We start from the raw sequence: 21,673 nt of genomic DNA on the forward strand, positions 1-21,673 counted from the left end.
AAACTTGATGGGGAACTGATGTGGCGGCTGCTGCTTCTTCTTGCTCTTGTTGTCGTTGTTGTTGTTCTTCTTCTTCCTCTTCCTCTTCCTCGAACAAACTGGCCTCAGATTTCCTATGTTGTCAAGGGTGACTTCTCATCCTTTTGTCTTCACCTCCCTAGTGTTGGGGTGACAGGCGCTCCATCCATTACACCTTGTTCATCTGCTGAGGATTGAACACAAGGCTCCATTCATCCTACTGCCCTTGCATGGTCTCAGGACTTTGGGCTTGTTTGTCATTGTTCTTTCATGGGGCTATAATCTGCTGCATGGGTGTGAGCATGCTCCCCAGTGCTGGCAGGGGGCAGGGACAGGGGCATTTCTCTGGAGATGCCCCTGTCTGCCTCAACTTCCCTTTCTTTAACGGTTGTGGACACTGGCGTGGTCAGGTTGTCTGGATCCGCAGGCCTTGGCATCTCCATCCTCTTCAGATCGCCTTCCCAGTTTTCTGAATGTGGGATTTGTGGGTCAGAGGAGATCCATTTGATGTCTGATAACCGGAGTGTGCCTACCCCTGCTCGGCATCTCCCCAGTAATGATGATGTCTGTGAGGGTTAGCATCCTCACTCAGAGCCCTGCAGCTCTCCGGGTGTACCTGCCAGCCATGTGTATTCTGTGACTAACTGTCCGGCAAGCTCTGTCTTCTGGGGTCTTTCAAGTACTTACAGTGTTTGTAAAAGAAAGACCTTTCAGGCTATGGCAATAGCTCAGTTGGTAAATGGTACCTTGCAAGCATTTGGACTTGAGTCCTTCCATCCCCAGAACCACATGAAAAAGCTGGTTGAGGGGGCTCACACTATAACCCCAGTGCTGAGGAGGTCGTTCCCTGGAGCTCCCTGGTCAGCATAGCCAGTGAAAAAGACATGGTCTTTAAAAAAAAAAAAAAGCAAAAACAACAGCAGCAGCAGCAAAAAACAAATCCAAGGTTGACGGCCTGAGGTGAACTGAACAGCACTGAGCCTAATCTCAGTGCTGGCATACACACGTGTCACACACACACCCCACCCCCAACACACAGAATGTTTTGTTTGGATGCGGTTGGATCACTCACTAGATCTTTTTCTTTAGCAGGAAAACCTTTCTAAAGTGTTCTAGAAAGGACTGAACTGTGTTGAAGAACACCCATAGCACATGGCTAGGAAGGGGGATAGGAACTGCTCAGTACACTCTCTGATGGAACGGAGGAGCCTTATTTGTATGGACCTCTGTGGTCTGTTTATCTGTGCTCTTCCTGATTGCTCCCACATTAGAGGCGTGGGAGCTTGAGGGGATTAGCCCTGGGTAGAGAGGTGGGTGTGACTGTGCAGTGGAGCTGAGTGGCTGAACAGGGCTCCTCACCCTTGGAGAAGGGGTAGGTCTGCATCCTGAGGCCTCCCTGGCTGTCCTCCCTCCCTCTCTTTCCCTTCCAGGACCTTTCCTGCTGAGCTGAACTGGGAGTGTGTGATACTTGTCTCTTGTTGGGTATTCTTAGTAAACTCTGAAATCAAAAATGAAATTGTTTTTATTTAACCATTTTACCAGATGTTCCCTTGGGCTTGATGGATACAGCCTTTACTAGAAAGTTACACCCCTGAGACTCAGTGTTATGGACACTGTTGCTATAGACAGTGACAGTTGGCAGGTTTGGAAGACAGCCTTTGCATCTTTCCTTCCTTTCCTTCTCAATCTCTCTCTCTCTCTCTCTCTCTTACACACACACACTTTCTTTCTCTCTTTTTCTCTCTCTTTCTTTCTCTCTTTCTTTCTCTCTTTCTCTTTCTTTCTCTCTTTCTTTCTCTCTCTCTCTTTCTCTCTTTCTTTCTTTCTTTCTTTCTTTCTTTCTTTCTTTCTTTCTTTCTTTCTTCCTTTCTTTCTTCCTTTCTTTCTTAATGTGTCTTCCTCCCACAAGAAATGCTCTTCCGTTGGGCGCTTTCATCGACTGTGTACAGGTCTGGCTCATGAGAGCCTGCCTGATATACATGCTGTTCTGCTGAGACATGAAAGGAGCCAGCAGGCCCATGCATGTTGCAAGTAAGCCTCTTTCGGATCTGAAGGAACCAGGCAGGCAGGTGACTCCCCTAGAAACTAAGGCCCTAGAAACCTGCAGATGGGATGAGATGATGCGCTCACCAGGGCTAGCTAGCTGTGTCTCAATGCTGGCCTTCAGCACTTCTAACAGAACAGCCTCTCAAGTGGGGTTTGTGAGGCGGGCAAGAGGACCAGAGAAACCACAGAAGCTGAACTGCAGGCCTATCCCCTCCCTCCTGCCTCGCCCCTTCCTGCCAGCATTTCCTTTGGCCAAGTTGTGGAGTTTGCTAAAAGCCTGATGTTATGGAAGGTAGGGAAACAAAGAAAGAGGAAGTGGCTCGCTGTAATTCTGACAGCAGATCTGTTTTCTCTGAAAATGGAACTGCAGCGATGCATGCAACGTTCTTGGCAGGCGGCACTCTGTAAATAACGCCTCCCAGGAGTTCCCAGCCTCTCCCAGGCCCGCAGGAAGCTTCCCCTGCAGCGCAGGGCAGGCGGCCCCGCACCTCACACCCTCCTCCTGGGGACTCTTATTCTGACGGGGTGCGCGCCCGCCTTGCCTGCCAAGTTTGTGAGGCCCCAGGCTTTCTTGTGGGAGGACGCTGGGCTGTCTTCATGCTCCTTGGCAATGATTAAAGTGAGGTTAGTACCAAAACCCCCTTTCATTTTATTCCCTTATCCTGCCGTTTTCAAAGCAGATGGCAGCGCTGTATTTCAGCTGTAATTAATTTAAGCTGGGGAGGCAGAACTGATGGGCGCAGCAGGGATATTCCTTGGGTCCTGTCTCCTGGCCACCCGCACCTTGTCCCAAGCCGAGCCATATAATCACCAGATCCTCGCTAGGGCGCTAGGGCGCTAGGGCGAGGGGTCTATCTGTCACAGAAGCGAAGTGTGAAGGGAGCTGGCAGGATTGAGGAGCACCCAGGTTCAGGTGAGGCAGTCACGTGAGGTGAGGCATCTAGTTGGAGGGCAGCAGATATGGGGCCCCTGTTCCTTCTCAGCCCAGACGCCAAGCTTGTGCTTCTGCTCTCAAGTTTATTCATAACAGAAAACTACTTGGCAAAGTCTAGAGGCTCTGACCCCAGCCGCTTTCCCTGGACACTCCACTCAGGCTCCTTTGTCGCTCATCATCAGCCAGCGACCTCTTGACCTCTCTGGTCTGATAGAAAATGCTTTTGTCCCAACTCTGGGGAAATTTGGGCAATAGCTCTACCAAGCTCTACCCTCATCTACTCTGAGACTTGCACCCTGCCCAGCCAAGCTGCATCATGCCTTGCCCCTGGGACCCCCGGGAGGGACCTGTGGGTTGGAGTGTCTGTTGTAAGAGTGGTGCAGACACACTGAGGATCCCGCCGCATACCGCTGCCACACAAGTGGTAGCGATTACTGTTAACATTTAGCCACCCTCTGAAGACTTGAAGCAATTGTTCTGGGCTCATAGTGAGAAATGGGAACCACAGTTATGTGGCTGTGAGTCTCCCAGAAGCTCACAGCTGATCACAGCCATAAGTCCGCACTGTCTTGTGTCCTGGTGGCAGGGTATGTGCTAACTTCTGTGGGGTATGCTCACAGTGTTTGTGCGTGTCGTCCCCACAACCCAGGAAAGCTGTTTTATGAAGGCTTATCAGTTCTGTGCTCGAGGACCAGCCCCATGCTCCTGGCGACCTTTCCCTGTAGTAAAGAGGGACAGGTGGTGAATAAGAGATGTGTTCTAAAGACCCAGCCTGATACAATGCCGGGGATTTGTCAGAACGTCTAAGGACTGAGTGTTAGACTGAGAACCATGCTGTGACCTAACATCTCATTTTCGAGTGTACTGCGTCCAGTTTGAACACTTAGACTCACAGTGGCTCTGTTCACATAGTCAAGAAATGGGAACAGCACAGGAAAATATCCATTAATGGGTGGGAGCATGGGTCTCTGTGTTACAGTGGAATACATTCAGCCTTAAAGAGGCAGACAATTCTAACATACACATGGCTGAACCATGAGAAGTCGCTAAAGCAAAATAAACCAGAGTCAAAGCAAGGAAGGTACAGGAGCTGACTTACTACAAGGCCTCTAGCACGGAGAACGGTCAGCATGGAGAACGGGCGGCTGAGGTAATGTGGAGTGGCTGTTCCCTGGACTGGCTGACCTGGGGACAATAGAGAACTCATAGAGGTGGGGAAATGGTTTGTATAGCTGTGTGAATGCCCTTAGAGCTACTGGACAACATCCTTAAATACGGTGTTGTATGGGCCGGAGAGATGGCTCACGAAGTTAAAGGTGCTGGCTGCTCCTGCAGAGGACCAGAGTTCAGTGCCTGACACTCACATGGTCGCTAACAACAACCTGTAACTCCAGCTTAGGGATTCCATACCATCTTGTGCAGGCAAACACGTATACACAAAAATAAATCTAAGGAAAAAAAATGAATGGTATTATATCCCTTACCATAACACAGAAATAAACTGTAGGGCTAGTGGTGAGCTTTGGTTCAAATGAAGAACACTTAAGAGTGTCACTGGGAAGCAGTATCTAAAGAGTGTCACTGGGAAGCAGTATCTAGTGCTGAGGCAGGGAAAGCCATCCACGACTGACCCTCATGCACAGGGGAAGTCAGAAGACTGTGGGCAGTGACTTCAGTTGAATGGGTTCTGAAGAGGAACCGGAGCCATCTGGCTTTTGGAAGCTCTTGTAGAGTGGGCAGGTGTAGGGCTTAGACTCCTCTGCATGGGTCTAGGGCAAATGCTACATCAGTGCTGAGTAGGAAGTCGGGTCCCATGCTCATGGTTTTCCCTCTCAGAGCTCCAAGGTAGCTCTAAAGAAGACTGTAGCAGGCAGGGCATTGCTTAGATGTGAGTGACCACCCAGGACAGCAAAGTGTACAGCTCAGGGAGAGAGAATTCTGGATGCTGACGAATGCCTACTGTTCTAACAGTAAGGGAGGTTGAGGCAAGAGAATCTCAAATTGAAGGCCAGCTTCAGCTACATAGCAAGATCCTGAATAGCAGTCAGGAAGGGCAGCTTTGTGACTGAGAGATAGATGAAGTAGGCCTTTAGCGATGGCCTCTGTGTTTATGGGGAGCTTCTAAGATTGGAGGAGATCAGCTGTATGTTGGTGGTGCATGACTTTAATCCCAGCACTTGGGAGGCAGAGGCAGGTGGATTTCTGAGTTCGAGGCCAGCCTGGTCTACAGAGTGAGTTCCAGGACAGCCAGGACTACACAGAAAAACCCTGTCTTGAAAAAAAAGAGAAAAGAATGGAAAAGTCTTGGGTTGTAGCCAGCTTAACGAGTTACTAGCATACTGGAGTGTTTCCAAGGTCCCGGGCAATTCTCAAAAACCATCTTTCCTTAACGTAGTTTAAAGCTGGTTTCTAAATTCCGTAGATACATTAAAGGAAAGAAAGAAAGTTAAGTCCTCCACTTCTCCAGGCTTTGGAAAGATGGAGATCAGCAAGGACAAGCCAGGCGCTTGTAGGCAATCACCGCCCTGAACACTGAGGGTCCGTGTGGACTCTTCCTATATTGGTAGTGTAATATGGAAACCATGGTAAGTGTGGAAAGATCTCTTCTTGGATGCATATCTCATTGCCAACGTAGAATCTCCATACCTAAGATGCATGGAGCTAGCTCTTTGGCAGGTTAATGGCTGATTTTTGTTGCTGTTATTTTTTGTTGTATTTCATAATTTCTAAGGTGAACTGAGAAAACCTCCTTTCTAGTTTTCTTTCCTTTTTAAAGATTTATTTTATATATGTGAGTACACTATTGCTGTCTTCAGACACACCAGAAGATCCCATTACAGATGGTCACCATGCGATTGCTGGGACTTGAACTCAGGACCTCTGGAAGAGCAGTCCGTGCTCTTATCCACCGAGCCATCTCTGCAGCCCTCCCTTCTGGTTTTCATTCAATGTTGAATCAATGTGTGAAAGACCCTACAGAGTAATTTGGAACCTGTCACCACCAGCCACAGACTGCTAGCACTCCTGTGCCGGATGTGGTAGTGTGTGGTGGGTGTGCAACCATGGGAATGCAGGGTGTCTGCTCCAGAGGGAGCCACAGGTAGAGCTGAATTGAAAGGAAGGTTTCTGTATGACCTCACCTTTCTACTTAGATTGATATTTTTAATTTATGTGTGGGTGTTTGATTTGTATAGTGCCCACAGAGGTCAGAAGAGGGCATCAGATTCTCTGGAACTGGAGTTATAGATGGCTGTGAGCTGCCTTGTGGGTGCTGGGAATTGAACCACAGACGTCATCTTCTTAAGGGACATGGGCACGGAGCACTGCAGGCCTGGGCTAATCCTCATGCTGGTCTTGTTTTCATCTATCACGTGTCCTGGTCTGCAGTTCGGAGATTACCACTGTGCAGAAGGAGCCAGCCTTCCCCGGGCTTCGGTGCCCTGGGCTCCTCTGCAGTGATGTCCAGTGCCAGGTACTTCTGTGGGACAACTAGTTACTACTGTGGGACGACTAGTTACTGCTGTGGGATGACTAGTTACTGCTGTGGGTGTTAGTGACTAGTTAGTGGAGTGTGTGGTACTGTTGATGGGCTGGTGTTTGTTGCCGAGTCCTGGCAAGGATGATAGGGGAAGACATTTCTGGAAGCTGGAAGGAATAAAGTTCCTGGGTTTTTCCAAAAGGGAGATGGCATAGAGACATGGTCTCTGGAGGCACCTGTCACCCACTTGAAGGCAGGCTTTGTGCTGAAGCTTTTCTATTCTGAGTGGCTTGCCTGAGGAAGGAAGTCACATCCCAGCAGCCATTTGTGCAGCCATCTCGGTGGCCGCTGCACAAGCATGTACCCACCACACATGTACCTTGGGTGGGGTGAAGCTTCTCACCCACAGTCTGATGCTATTTTCTAGCTATTTGCAAAAAACTAGGAGCGAGCCTTGCTAAGATTTAGCTTGAAGCTCTGAAAGACCTTGTAGCAGCACAACAGTGGGGAGTGTGGCTGACTGTTTCCAGACCTTTCCTTTCTAGTGGATGTGTCATGGTAGATTACCCTCCTAAAGTTTCTCCTGGAACCCTGATGGAGGTGCTACCCTGTCTGCCCAGCATCAAGAGCCCCTCTGGTGCTGGTTACTCCCAAGAATAGGTTTGCTTTTTGAAAGCCAGCTCATTCACAAAACTGCCTGGTGCTATGCAAGACACTGGCTGGTCCTATTCTGGTTGTATCCCTCCTGGTGGCTGGAGGGACTGTCTCTTCTCTCCTGGTCAGCCATGACCTTCCTAAGTGTTGGGAGCTTTGGACCTGCATACTCTACTGGAAGCTGAGGGTGGGAGATGGAGGCACGGGAAGGTGGGCTTCAGGGAACTGGTACTGGATATCTGGCATGTTCCCAGCCTCTTCCTTCACCCTCTTCTCCAGTCTTCATCTCAATAGTCCAGAGTCCTCCCTAAATGGTAACAGGATAAAAGCCAGCCTGGTGGTGCCTGTCACTGGGTGGAGTGGGAGTGGTCTCGAGGTTTCTGCCCATGGCAGATGTGGCAGCTGGATTTCAGCAGGAAGAGCCTGATGTTTTCCATCCCTCTCTAGTTTGAGGACTGCTTAATGCCAAAAACATGATAGTGGTTGTACTTTTTAGTATCATTCATTGAGAGCCTGTATAATGACGGAAACAGCTGTACACCCAGGAGCAGCAGGGACCCTAAATGAACATTTATTAATCTCGGCAGCATCTCCATTCATTAGCGTCTGAGCGCGCATGTGTGCAGCACATGATCTGCGGGCTCTTGAAACCGTGCTTGGCATGCACATGGGTTCTTAGCCCATTTGTGTGTAGTCCCTGGGGGCTTGTGGCCACAGGTGGACCAGTTCTTTCTTGGCTAACATGAGGAGAGCATGGTGTCCCAAACCCAGTCTCATGGCAGACCTGATTCTCAGGCTTCCGTTTCTTTCTGTTGTCTCAGCTAATGATGTAAAACACATGCAGACAGTTCTGGTCTGGGGAAACTGGGGCTGGAGTCAGAGTGGAGCCTGAGTATGAGGCCCAGCCCGGGTAAACTGGGAGAGCTCATCTTGTAAGAGGGGCTGCGCCTCTGTGACACAGAGTTAGAGTCGCTGTGGATTCACCTGCTTATTTCACATCTTTTTAGTAGATGGGGGTGTGTGGGGTTTGGACAACATGAGGAGGAAGGTGAGCAAGAGACTCTGCCTCAGTGGGACAGTGCGCTGTGCCTTCAGAGAGGAGAGCTTATAAGAGTCCTGCCGTCATCATGACAAGAGGAAGTGAACTGTATGGTGCTGCAGACAGGTCTCTAAAATCGTATTCTCTTCCTTAATTGAGGCTTGGACTTTAGCTTCCAGGAGCCTTCACCTGGGTGCTGCAGCCCTGTGGCTGTTGGTCACAGCTCCAGGTGTCCTTGCCTGTTACCTTCCTCTCATGGGATGCAAGAGACAGCTGAGCTGCTGGAGGGGCCAGAGGAACAGGGTGGTGGTGGAGGGGACATCATGACATAGCCAGGCTCCTTCATGACTCCTGGGCTTAGTCATGGAGACAAGTCCTCATCAGAAGGGTGGCAGGGGTCTGTGGCTCAGGCTGCTCTACCTGGCTGCCTGTACTTCCGGCTATAAGAGGTGACTCTCCCAGGTAGCGGGGAGCCCCGCAGTGTCACGTGCCTGTTCTGGGACTTGGCAGATCTGTCCCTCCTCCCCTCATTTTCCCTTCCCCCATGGTTTAGCACTGGGGAAAAAGCTGGGGGGGGCAGTGCTCCCCAGCTGTGGCCGTGGCAAGTTTTGGTGAAGGAAAGTGTAAACCCAGGAGAGAGAGCATCCCTTCCGGTGCCATCCAGAGTTGCTGAGCTGAAGGTCAGATGAGAGCCAGCACCAAGGCATTCAGCCCCTCTGTATGCAGGGCAGTGGGTGTCTCACTGGCTTCGGGATGGCCAGGCCCAGGGCCATGTGCTCTTCATCCTCACTGACTGGCCTTGGCCTCCTGGTCTCATACAGCAGGCCATGACTCAGTGCATAGCATGTTACCTGAGAGTCGGTGAGGCTTACGGTCCCAGCTTTTATAAGACTCTAGAGCAATGCTTCTCAACCTGTGGGTCTCACATCAGATATCCACATTATACTTCATAGCAGCAAAATTACAGCTATGAAGTAACAACAAAATAATGTTATTTTGGGGGGTCACCGCAACATGAGGAACTGTATTAAAGGGTCATCCAGTTAGGAAGTTCCAAAGCTTCAAAATGCTTTTGCATTAATTATAGGTCACGCAGCAGAAAGCATCACTGTAGAGAACTTCCAAAGCTCTATAAAGCAATGGAGTTCCAGGGGTGGTGGCAAAGCAGTGGAGAGTCAGGACTGTGAGCCCTTTCCCCTCACAGCAGGTGCATCCTGAGGAATGAGCCCTCAGGTGATTTCACGCCTTCTCAGGTCACTGGGCTTGCAAGACAAGGAAGCTCTTACCTGAGTCATCTTGCTGGCTCCAAAATTTTAATTTTTACAATTTTTGAGTTTTATGATAACAATTAGCACAAAATTATTGGACAGCTGGACCAAAAAAATGTTTTCTTCATACCTTTATAAGCTTAAAAACTTTTACAATGTTTTGTTAAAACTAAGGCACAAACACATTAGTAGAGGCTAGCCCAGCATCAGGTGCCCCAGCAGCACTGGTTTCTAGCCCTTTTATCTGACTCGCTGAACTGGACTAAACAGATGCTCTGTGTGTATTTTCTTGTAGGCAGCATTATTGAAGGATGCCCACGCTACCTTTCTTGTCCCCACAGACCTATGACCTCCCAAGGTGACAGCACCTTCTGGAGTCTTCCCTCGAGTACCTATCTGAGGTTTTGCATCGTATATATTGGCAAGCTCCAGGATAGTCAGGAATATGGGCAAATCATAAGCCCAGGAGTGCTTGTGCCACGACATTATGAGGGTCATTCAAGATAGATTTCTTCAGCTGTCTTTGGCACATGCCTTTAATCCCAGCACTGGGAAGGCAGAGGCAGGCTGATCTCTGAGTTCAAGGCTAGCCTTTCTCCATAGAGTGTTTGGTTTCTTGTGAGGGAGGCTTTCTTATCTGACACCTCCCAGTCTCAGTACTATCTTTCCTTTGAGTGCCTGTTATCTTCTCCACCCTCTAGTGCCATTGAATTGTGGCTTGGGTGACCTCATCTTATTAGCTCTGGTCACATATCAGATCTGTCAGTGGACCCCGTTCAGTCTGTGACAGAAATTAAAGGCAACTCACAGGAGAGAGTCAAATGCCTTGCTGAGAGATGCATAGAAACAGGTCTCTACCCCATCAGGGAAAGGGAAGGTTTTAGAGACAGTGGGCTGTGCGCTGGAGTCCTTGACTGAGCCAGCTTGGTAACTTCAGATAGTGCCTGGGCCCCTCTGAAGCTCTTTCCCATTTTGGAATTTGCCATAGTAAGGTCTGAGCTCTCAGCAAGGGGTGAAGAGACCACTAGCATGGAGAACATGGGGCCATCCTCCTCTAGCTGTAAGTTTCCGAGCCAGGCCGCCCGCCTCAGCTCCCTGTGAGAGAGAATGAGGCATGTGTTGATTGGTTAGTTCCCTGGAGTTGAGTTTTAAAACTTCAGAGCAGAAAATGAGACAGCATCTTTGTGGGCAGGGGACAGAAATGTCAGGCAACCTCGATGGTGCCATGCTTTCTTGGCTTTGAGGCAGAGGTAGTGAGGTGGCTTTCTTCCTGATTGCTGAGGGATGGGAGGCTAGGGTTGGGGGTCACAGAGGATATAATCTGCGCCGTCATGTCTCCACTAATGACATCGGTCCTGGGCAAAGCAGGTGGCCTCGAGGTTGCTCATGGCTTTGGGAAGGTCTAAAGGCTTAGCTTCTGTCCCCACAACTATTAGTGCTAGACTGGGAGGCTTGAATACTGTCATCCAGGTTCCCAGGGCACAGTGCAGTGTGACGACAGCACAGATTAGCATCAGGAAGGCTCACTCTGTCACCTCCAGGATATCCTGTGTGTTGTGGGAAGCCCGAGGCTGGGTGGGTCCTTCCTTACTCTTCTGCCCTGCCAATGTACCATGATTCCTGAGGCCAAGCAAGCTGATGCATGAGGCTAGCCCTCCAGTCTGAACCTGGTTAAAGGCCAGACAATTGTTTTACCACTGTGTGTTCTTTGGAATTGTACTTTCTGGGATCTAGTCTGTTTTCCCCAAATTCTGTTGACATTTTGTCTTCGGAGCTCAGAGAGAGATTGGGACATAGTGACTGTCCCCAGAAAACCCTGGCTTGGATGAATGTGGTGGTCTCTCTTCGGCTCCCACCTTTTGTTTCTCTCTAGAAGTGCCCACCTATGGGCAGGGTTGCTTGTCTTGGGCAGCCCTGTGGGTCCTCGAGGCCCCCGCAGGGCTAGTGTTGGTTTTCTGTCCACCAACTTGAACTTTAAGGAGCAGCAGGATGTGTGTGGCTTGGGTCAGCATCCTGATGGCACAGGATGCTCTAGGCTGTGATTCATTCAAACGGGGAGGGACATGGAACACAAAGGCTGGCTTTAAGCTCCAGGAACGAGGAAAATGAGCTGGAAATAAAGTGATGTGTAATTTTACTAAAATTAACCAGCACATTCCCAGGCTTGCTGTGTCTTGTGGTATTTTATGTGTGAGCCATGCCTGGTGCCAGATGACTGATTTCCTAGGCATAGTCCTGGAGGTCCCTCTTGGTACCACCCAATTCTGGTCTCTGTGCATTTTATCATTGAGGTTGGTGCTTGGCCATGTGAAAATGTCGTGGGGATTGAAGGTGGGAGGTGATAAGGACTGTTGGCCTTGAGGTCAAGGGGACAAGTGATGTTAGCCTACCTGAGTCTTCTCGCTGTAGTCTTTCTGTCTGTAGGCTGTCTTCCCCAGACCCCCAGTCCTCCTTGTGTTGGGTTCTTCTGTACCCACTGCCTGCCACAGGGTCTTCTGGGAACCATGGTGCTCCCTGGGATTTCCTGTCTGTGCTAGTTTCTGCTGCTTGAGCCCCTGAGAAGCAGGGCAAGGCTGTGTGAAGGCTGTGGATGCACTGTGGTCCATGGGCCAGCTCTGGTTCCCCATGAGTCTGCCCACCCCTAGTTCTGTACTCCGATGTCTTCTTTTCCCTATGCAGATGATCTGAAGCTTGGGATAGGCAGGATTTCATCTCCCCAATGGTTTCCATGCTAGTGTAGGGCAGGCAGAGGTGACCAGCAGTGGTGTGGTCTAGGGCAGTTCTGCCCTGAGGGTTACACTGGAATTCAGGGCAACATAACATGGCTGCAGCCTCCCTGAGGATCGGCAGGTGGATATGAATTGTTTGCGGCAAGAGCCAGAGGTGAGCATGGAAAGGCAGTCGGGAACAGTTGATGGAAGAGGTGTTGGCTGCTGACGTGTGATGACAGCTCTCTCTGTAAGGTCAGATTTACTTAATAAGAAGATAGCTCTGAGGAGAACACAGGGAAGCCACAGACTGATGCGACCACCAAGTGGGTGTGTCAGCGTCCTGCAGGGTAGTTTTACAAGAGGCCACCAGTGGGAAAAAGGAATACTGGGTACCCAGGATGTGCTATGTTAGTTACTTCTTACAATCGGAAGTTAAGTGGCCACTAATAAAAGGTATGGCTCTCACATGTGTGGTATGACATTTGGTAGTGTTGCATTTGGCTGGCCCAGCAGCCTTCCTGCTTCCCTGATGGCAAAGAACAGGCCAAGCAGGGGCTTAGAGAATAACCTGAAATTTCCAAAAGTCTTGGGAACCATCTCCCATTTTCCTTTCAATTTTAGAGTTGAACAGGTTTGCTCTGGCAGTTAAAGAGGGTTCTAGAATCAGTGGATGGAGGGAAGACAGAGCTGAGCTTGGAACACCTTGTGTAAGCTGGGCCTTGCAGGGTCTCATGCCATAGGCCCTTGTAGAAGAGCAGCACTGAGCAGCTGCCCGTGGTCCATGGGGCGTCTTCAGAAAATGCAGGTACTCACAGCTCAGAGGAGCTGCTGTCTTCTGCAGTGTCTGCTGCTGTGGTTTCTGGGTGCTGCCCACTGGCTGTCATCTTACACACCTATGCAGGAGGAGAGGCCACTGTTCATCAGTGTCCTCTCTGGACAGAGGAGGTAGAAATGGCCTCTGCTGCTTAGATACCACTGTGGCCCCACTCCAGAACTGGCTTATAGGTTTGCACCATTTCTCTGGGTCATCAGCATTCCCATCCTTCCTCAATGACCAACTGTGCCTGAGCTGACCATGAAGTAGATCTCCTATGTAGGGAGACAACCCTGCTAAGTGTCTGTCAGCAGGGAAGTGGGGAGGCGACAAAGCCAACGTCGGCCCACAGGTGCCTCTCCTATACTTAGGGCCTGGTTCCTCAGCTCACCTGTTGATCCTGTCCTTAGTGTTAGATGTCATGGAAACATCGGGGAGAAAACACATGGCTCCTCACCAGGGCCCCCTTTGCCAGTCATCCCCTCTGAGCATGGCCCTGTCTTTCAGGAATAAGACTGTCAACGGAGACTGCCGCAGAGATCCCCGGGAACGGAGCCGCAGTCCCATTGAGCGGGCTGCAGCCCCCGCTGTGAGCTTGCATGGTGGCCACCTGTACGCATCCCTCCCCAGCCTCATGGAGCAGCCTCTTGCCCTGACTAAGAGCAGCAGCGACACAGGCCGGTCAGCTGTGGAGCGTCAGCAGGTGTGTATATGTCAGGCAGCTCGTCCAGTTCTCAACTGGAGGTGGATGTTGGGGACCAAGAGCTCCATGGAGAACCCTGAGCAGAAGTCCTGAAATGAGAAGACCTTGGTCCCCTCATCCCTTTGGCAGGGTTGATCCAGATGAGTGCCTGGCCCTGGCTTGGGCGCCCGTCTTCCCTGGCACTCTTTTCCTCAGAGTCAGTGTAGCAATCCTCTTGAGAGGCCTGTCCTTACCATGTATGATTTCATAAGGCCTAAGTTAAATGTCAGTGGTCACAAACCTGTGACCTGGACACAGGCTTTTATTATTTTTTTTATTATTATTATTGCTGCTACTACTACTATTCTACTTCTACTAAAGGAAAATAAAATTATTTCTATATAAAAAACAAGGCCAGGCCTGATGGTATAGGCATATTATCTCAGCTCCTTAGAAGGCTGAGGCAGGAGGATTACAAGAACAAGGCAACTTCATAAGGCCTTGACTTACAAAGAGCAAGACAGGTAGAGGGAGACTGAGGACATGGGCACTTGCCTAGTATGTGCAAGGCTTAAGCCCCAGAGACAACAAAAGGGTAAAGTTTTTAACAGAAACTGTAGTAAGAGACTTTAAAAGCACAGAGGCAGCATGGGGGTGGAGGTGGAGTGGTGGCTCTGTGTGACCCTTGGAGGACTCTGAGCCTCTGGGCCTGTGATTCCTAGGTTTCCGGTCAGTGTTTATACACACTAACAGGGAGGAAGGGGCCTGGCCATTAGGAGATGCTATGTGTTGGGGGCTCACCTGCAGGTGCTGGAGAAGGGGACTCCACCCCATTCTAGTGTCCCCCTCTAGACCTGCTGTTAGGTAGCACAGAGGGCCTGAGGAACAGCTGCATGCAGGGAAGGTCCCTGGGAGAGGAGCTTGGACTCTCTGGCAGCACTGTTCAGTGGATGAGGAGCTGACCTGTTCTCTCTCCCACAGAACCGGCCCTCCGTGATTACCTGTGCATCTGCGGGCGCCCGCAACTGCAACCTCTCTCACTGTCCCATCGCACACAGTGGCTGTTCTGCGCCTGGGTCCGCCAGCTACCGGAGACCACCCAGTGGTGAGTTTTCCACCATAGCCCATGGCATGTGGGAACCCTAGATTAAGCTATGGTCTGTAATCTCTCTTCCTAAAATTCATTTAATGTTGAGTTTCAAAACACTGTTTTAGAGCACATGTACACCTTGAGTTGGCCATGGCTCAGGTGGGGTGGAGAAAAGAACCTCTGTCCCTGATCCCTCTGGCTCCAGGGTCCACCAGCGTTACTTAGTGCCACAAAGAGTCTCTGGCTTTACACTTTAATGGTGTGGTTAAGTATCACTGACTGGGGTACTGGGCCCACTGATACAGCTATCTGTCCTCTGTCCCCTCCTTTGCAGCAACTGCCACCTGTGACCCTGTGGTGGAAGAGCACTTCCGTCGGAGCCTGGGCAAGAACTACAAGGAACCAGAGCCAGCACCTAACTCGGTGTCCATCACTGGCTCTGTGGACGACCACTTTGCCAAAGCACTAGGTGACACGTGGCTTCAGATCAAAGCGGCCAAAGACAGCACATCCAGCAGCCCGGAGTCAGCCTCACGCAGGGGCCAGCCAGCCAGCCCCACCGCCCACATGGTCAGCCATAGTCACTCCCCCTCTGTGGTCTCCTGAAGGGGGAATCACCCTTCGACCACACAGGAATCTGCATGGTTTGCCTGAGCTTTGAACAGTCAGTGCTTAAAAAACAAAAAAACAAAAAAAACAAAACAAAACAAAAAAACAGAAAGAAAAAAAAATCCTGGGGGGAGGGTGGGTAGGTGGTTTATTCGCAAAACCATGTTGTCTGGACTTTTGTTCTGCTCTGTTTTTATACTTGCTTGGTGTTCGTACAAGGGCCTCAATGTGGCAACAGAAGAGCACGAAGCATTAAAGTCCAGCAGAGCATCCTTGCTTCCTGCCCTGGTTACCAAAGAAACCTCTGCAGGTCTGCCACCTGGCAGCCGGGACCCTGCGGCCCTTTTTCAGTCACAAGCCATGATGACATGGGGATCCGGATGCTTTGTGCTCTTAGCTTGTGAGGCCGGGTGTGCGCAGCTTGGCTTCCACCTGGGGTCTGGCTCAGTCTGCATTTGCATGTGTCTGCCTGAAGAGAACTGTCCTGATTTGCACTACGGAGGGCAGAGCTGCCTGCTGGGCAGCTGTCTGAGATGCCAGTACTGAGGGCAAACTGCTAGGGGACACTTCTGACCATGTGTGCTTGCATTGTTGCTGAATTTAGAAGGTCTCTAGCAGGTTCTAGGTCTTTCTCTAGGCTTGAGGTGCTCACAGCTGGACTGCAGACTCCCCCTGACCATGGGCATTTACCTTCTCTGAACACTGCAGTTTGTGAGGCTGGTGCCAAGGCTGGAGGACTCCGTAGTGCTTCTGACATGGTGTATGTCTCAAAAAAAAAAAAGAATAGCTGGTTTCTATTGACTAAGCCCAGACTGTAGCACCGACTGGCTTCTTGTCTGGCTTCTTGTTGGCATTAGCCTGTTTTGTCAGTTTCAGCCCTTGATACATTCACTGCTGGTACAGCTGTGCTTCTGAGATGAGTCAATGCTCACTTTACTCCGAGGAGGAGTGCACAGCCAGTGGGTGTGGCAGGCTGGGGAAGCCCATTGCTGCTGATTTTCTGCATCCTGGGCTGGGGACGTGGAGTTTATGATTTTAGGCTCCTTGATATACAGACTGCTCCTTTCCAACTCCCAGCCAAACATCAGGTGCCTTACAGCCTGCAGCGTGGGGCCAAGGCTGGACACATTCCTCTGTATACAGTTATCCCTGCACCACTATTCCTGCACTATTAATAGCTACTAACTAGACATTAGAAGCCAGCAGGACAGACACGGCCCGGGATGCCCGACAGCTGCTGCTCCCCCCGGCCTTGAGCATTTCTGTGCCTGGCCTGGCCCACCTGAGGAGCTCCTCCCCCACAAGGCATTATGGACTCCTGCACATGGGAGCCCATGGGGCTGACTTTCAGGAGGAGGAAACAGGTTAGCTATTGAACTTGGGAAACAGGCACGGGTGGAAAGGTGGGGACTGATCCCCGTAGTCACAGGGTGGCTACTGGCCTTTACAAGCATGGACAGCCCTCCTCCTGCCCCGCACAAGGTTCACTCCACTCTCCTGGGCTTCCAAGCTTGGCATTCAGGCCCCTATATTTTCTGTAGAAAAAAAAAGAATTGTTCAGAACACTTTTTTTATATAGGTAATTTTAAAGACCATCATTACGCTGTGCGTAAAGAATGTACAGAGAAATTTGTAGGTATTTTTTGAAGAACAATTAATTTGTTAATGATATGTAGCTATTTAATTTTCCCTTTCCTATTGTAATCATTCATTTTTTTGTTGTTGTTATTTGGGGGAAAAAAGTTGATCTTTTTTGTCGTAGGTGTGTCTGTAATCGTGCAGGTACACAGTTACTCCATGACAACACTGCGTCCGCATTAATAGCCACTAGTTTGTTATTCTACAGGCTACTGAGGTTGTCACAGGAAAACAACCGCACCGCGGACTGGCTCTGTGGGCAACGGGCCTCAGATACCCGTCAGTGAGCGGGTCATCGCTGTTGGGGGGGGCGGGAGATGGCAGTGCGGATGGCCCTGGTGCGCTGACCTATCTGGAATAGGCTGTGCCCTGGAGTGGGATACCACAAATGTCAGCTGAGGAGTGCGCCATCCTGCCTGGGCAGGAGCTTGTGACCTCCCCAGAATCAAGCCATCTATGTGCGTGCTGACCCCTCTCTGTGTTTGTAAATCTGTAATATACCATTTTCTGTGGCCTGTTTTTTTTTTTTCCTGGAAGAAGAAAAAAAAAAAAGGTTTGGCAGGCCATCTTTTTTTTTTTTTTTTTTTGTACTTAAAAGTAGCCTTAAGAACAATAATAAAGTGCTCTTAAACCAAGGCTGTGTGTGTCTCTTGACTCTTAGGGTGCCATGTGGGCTACTTGTGGGGAGCCTTGTGTAGATGGGTAGGGCCACATGTTGCAGCATCTGTGTTAGACCATGGTCCTGTGTAGTTTCCCTTACGGAGATCTGCTGAAGTCAGCCACGAATGGGTTTCCGTTCTGGCCCTGAGACCCCAGGTGAGGGTGCACAGGTGTGTGGGGGGGGGGCTGCTAGGAGCGGCTCATCTGCTTAGTACAGGTGACCACAGCTGCCAAGGGCCCACCCAGGATGAGGGGGAAAACAAGCCTTGACCCAGGAGCGACCCCGTGAGGCACTTGACTAGGCCAAGCTGGACACACCCGTCAAGCAGAGCTCTGCCCTGCTCTCCCAGCACAGGGCTGTGGCCTCTGCCATCCCTGGAGCAGGGTGGCACACAACATGCCCACAGTTGGGGGAGGGCAGCTTGGTATGCTACTTGAGACTATAAGCTCAGCGCTCACTGCCACCCAGGGCCCACAGCAGGTGCCCTCCCGTGAGGCTCCTAGCACAGCTTTGTCTGATCTATGTTGGGTCAGAGACCACAGTGAAAAGATCCTAGGGTGTCCTTGGGCAACAGTGGGAGAGGGGGGAGAGCAATGCATATGGAAGGACCTGAGCCCCAGATCAGTGGCAATGCCAAGGTTATTATTGAGTTCAGAGCTGGTGAGATGGCACAGGAAAGGGTGTAACTGGGCAGCAGAGGGTACACCCTAGTCCTTGAAGGTGTGGGGATCAGGACCAGGGAGGTGGCAGGGCCCAGATCACCAGTCCTGGGGCACAGTCCTGCGCCGAGGGCCGAGTACTCCTGAGCTGTGGTTGCCTCAGATGGTCTCCTCGTCACTCATGTCCCAGATCTGTGTAGAAAAAGGCAGATACTCAGCTGAGGGGTTCTGCTGCCCCACAATGCCCACAGGTGACATTTCCCAACTACAGCTGCTATGACAACAGAGGTATACACAGGCACTGCGTATGCCTCCCAACATGGGGGAGGATGAACACCCTGTTTCTTGTACAATGTGTTAAACCTCAAGTTTCTTCCTTTCACAAGGCCTCAAAGCCAGTGGGCAAGCGGAATGTGAACAGGGAGTGACAGCTGGGCAGCCCCTCCCTGCATCCTCTTCACATCCTTGGTGGACCCAGCCAGCCCAGGTTTTGCAGCATGCACTGATGGCCCAGCCAGCTTGCCCAGCTGTACCCTGTGCTCGAGGAGCTGAGCTTGAGAGGGCAGGAGCTCCCAGGGACCTGGCAGGAGAGCACTCGTCATCCTGTGCTGCCCTACTGTCTACACTGAACTTTATGCCAGGTGCCAACAACACTCAGGGGCAAGGGAGCTGGCTGTTGCTTAGAACAACCTTCCCCAGCAATGCCAGGTCACCTAGGGCAGGATAACAGACCAGAGACTACCAGACCCTCCCTCTGTCCCTCAGTGTGTGTCCCTGAGGAGCCTGGGGGTATAAACTGGAGAGAGAACCCACTCTGGCAACACCCTCAGGAGGTAGCCCCTTAAGCCAGTCCTCTGTCCCAGTAACTCCTGGCAAAAATCCTGCCTCAAGGTGGCCTGAGGTCAACACAGCAGGTCTCAAGACTGGTGCCCTAAGCAGCCTTGGGCCCCTAGAGAGCTATGCCTTCAGAGCCTTCCTGGAATGGGTTGCACAAGAATACCTCAGCCCTTGCAGAGCTGAGGGTAAGAACAGCTTGTTGGGAGGAGGTGGGAGGTCTAGCCAAGTTACGTTCATAACAGCACTGGCTGTCACGGGTGTGGAAAGCAAACACAGAAAGTGACTTCTCTCTTGCAAGGGTGGCAGGGTCCCTCATACTGTCCCTCCATTTCTACACAGGCCCTTGCCTCAGAGGAAAAGAATTTGCCACTGTCCCTCTGGTCCCAGATCCCCACCTGGGCTCATAGGTTAGGTGGCTTTGCTGCCTGTGTTTCTTAAGAGCCCTTTGACCTGGTCTTTTGGATCTGAAGACTGAGTTGGGGAAACAGAGCCATCCAAGTTGTAGCATGATTCAGCTACTCATACTGACACAATCAACAAATACATCTGCATAGCCACCTATGATGCAGGCTATGTGCAGACTGGAGCTAATACTCCCATTCTGTTTCACTCCCACCAGTGAGGTAAGGAGGGAAACAGCTCAGAGAAGTCAACGATTGCCTGAGATCACACAGCCAAGCTGGAGAGACCTTATATAGGAAAGGCCGGACAGCTAGTGTGGAGGAAGAGGACGCTGAGGAGGGGGCTGTGGGCAGAGGTACCAGAACAAAAGGAAGGAAGGTGAGCTCTGGAATCTTCTGCCCAGCATTCCTGGGTAGAGGCACCCTCTGGATGGGCAGGTAGAGCTTGTCATAGTTGGAGTGCTTTTTACTGAATCAGGTGCGTAGCTCAAAGGTTGACCATGTGGGACTGTGGCTGCTGGCACTGCCTGAGCCTTGGAGAGGCTCCTTCAAGTCACCCAAAGGGCTTACTATGAAACCATTGGGATTTTCGGGACCCAGCTTCTAGGGCCAGTGAAGGGCTTCTCTACTAGGGCAGCCTGGCCATGCTCACTTTGGGGTTCACACGGTACCCAGGACAGCACCGGCCTGAACAGGCCCCGGTCATCTTCTGCATAAATGAAGAATATGGTGAGCTGGCAGAAGTTTGCTCAAATGTTAATGCTTGGTGCTGGCACAGGACAGTTACCAAGGTTCACTTGATAGCCCAGACTAGCCTTGAACTCACAGCAATCGTCTGACTTAGTCTCCCAAGTGCTAGAGTTATAGGTACAATCCACCACACCGAGCTTCCATATGTTTTATAAAGCTTTTAAAATGTCTGTGTTTTTGTTGACCCGACAAGTTAGACTGACTTGGGAAGAGGAAACCTTAACTGAAAACAATCCCTCCAATGCCTTTGGGGCATTTTCTTGATTAATGATGGATGCAGGAGGGCAGCCCATTGTGGACAGTATATTCACTGGGGACAAAACTGGCTAAAAGGGCTGTGAGCTTCAGTAGGCCCTGCTTACAGCCAGAGAAGGCAGAGATCTATTCAGACACATAACAAAGAGAAAGAAAATTTGGACAGACACTTCACATCAGACATCTGTTGGTCATCAGGGACATGCCAACCAAAACCACACACGGGCTGAGGAGATGATGGCTTAGTGGAGTAAAAAACACTTGCAAAAGACCTGAGTTCAAGTCCCTAGAAGCCATGTAAAGCCGGTCACGGTGGCATGTGTCCGTGACCCCAGTGCTCCTACAGAGAGATGGGAAGTGGAGACCAACATCCCAGGAACTCGGGGCCAGCTAGTCTGTGGCACGGTGTCAAACAACAGAACTTGCCCTCAAATAAGGTGGAAGGTAAGGACTGGCGTGCCTTATCTCTTCCATACGTACACAGGTGTGCACACATGTGCACGTACGTGCACACACATACACATGTCATATGTATATATTTAGTTAGAGTTTCTGTTGCTGAGATAAACACCATGACCAAAAGCAACCTGGATAGGAAAGAGTGTATTTCGCTTACACATCAAAGTCTCACTGACAGAGGTCAGGGCAGGCCACAGCTCTCAAGGAAAGACAGCAGGCCATGCCACAACTCTGAGAAAAGAGAAGGGCCCTTCTAACCAGGCCTTATGGGAGGAAGTCGGCCTGGCTCCACAGCCCCACAGCCATCAAGGTGTACCAGTCTGCAGCACTGCTGTGCAGGCTTTGGAAAGAAGCTGCCAGCAGCCGGTTTCAGCTCTGCGGTGTACACCATGGGCCATGGGGCCTCTTCCATACGCACTGTCATAACCCGGGTATGATACAATGATATTTGGGGGTATGTTAAAAGTGTTCATTTGCTAATGTAAACATCTTAAGCCACACTGCAGCTTGTAAAAGTTGGGGTTGGCACTCCTCATGCCGTAATATGAAGACGTCTGTGGGCCTCTGCACAGCCCGTCTCCCACCTCCTACAGTACTTTTCTCTTCTGGGAGGGACACGGAATAGGAGCTGGGGCAGACTGTGCTGGGACTGTAAGGACCTCCTGAGCCT

The 21,673-nt window shown here is 50.7% G+C and overlaps 2 protein-coding genes across 7 annotated transcripts in view; one reads left to right on the plus strand and one right to left on the minus strand.

Moving 5' to 3' along the window:
* Positions 1 to 17,551, plus strand: part of Vgll4 (vestigial like family member 4) — a 115,523-nt gene extending 97,972 nt beyond the window's left edge. For 3 of the 4 annotated variants that reach the window (XM_028753589.1, XM_028753590.1, XM_028753591.1), the window contains 3 exons: positions 13,470 to 13,665; positions 14,626 to 14,749; positions 15,069 to 17,551. In XM_028753589.1, coding sequence (XP_028609422.1) covers positions 13,470 to 13,665; positions 14,626 to 14,749; positions 15,069 to 15,340 — 592 coding nt within the window. In that variant the 3' untranslated portion in view covers positions 15,341 to 17,551. The remainder of the gene's footprint in view (positions 1 to 13,469; positions 13,666 to 14,625; positions 14,750 to 15,068) is intronic. The other variant, XM_028753588.1, reaches the window with a different exon arrangement.
* A 712-nt stretch (positions 17,552 to 18,263) lies between these two features.
* Positions 18,264 to 21,673, minus strand: part of Atg7 (autophagy related 7) — a 211,837-nt gene continuing 208,427 nt past the window's right edge. For all 3 annotated transcript variants that reach the window (XM_028753586.1, XM_028753584.1, XM_028753585.1), the window contains one exon: positions 18,264 to 18,493. In XM_028753586.1, the coding sequence (XP_028609419.1) occupies positions 18,461 to 18,493 (33 nt within the window). In that variant the 3' untranslated portion in view covers positions 18,264 to 18,460. The remainder of the gene's footprint in view (positions 18,494 to 21,673) is intronic.

Source organism: Grammomys surdaster, unplaced genomic scaffold (genome assembly GCF_004785775.1).
Source record: "Grammomys surdaster isolate TR1022 unplaced genomic scaffold, NIH_TR_1.0 125950, whole genome shotgun sequence".
In the NCBI taxonomy this organism is placed as follows: Eukaryota; Metazoa; Chordata; class Mammalia; order Rodentia; family Muridae; genus Grammomys; species Grammomys surdaster.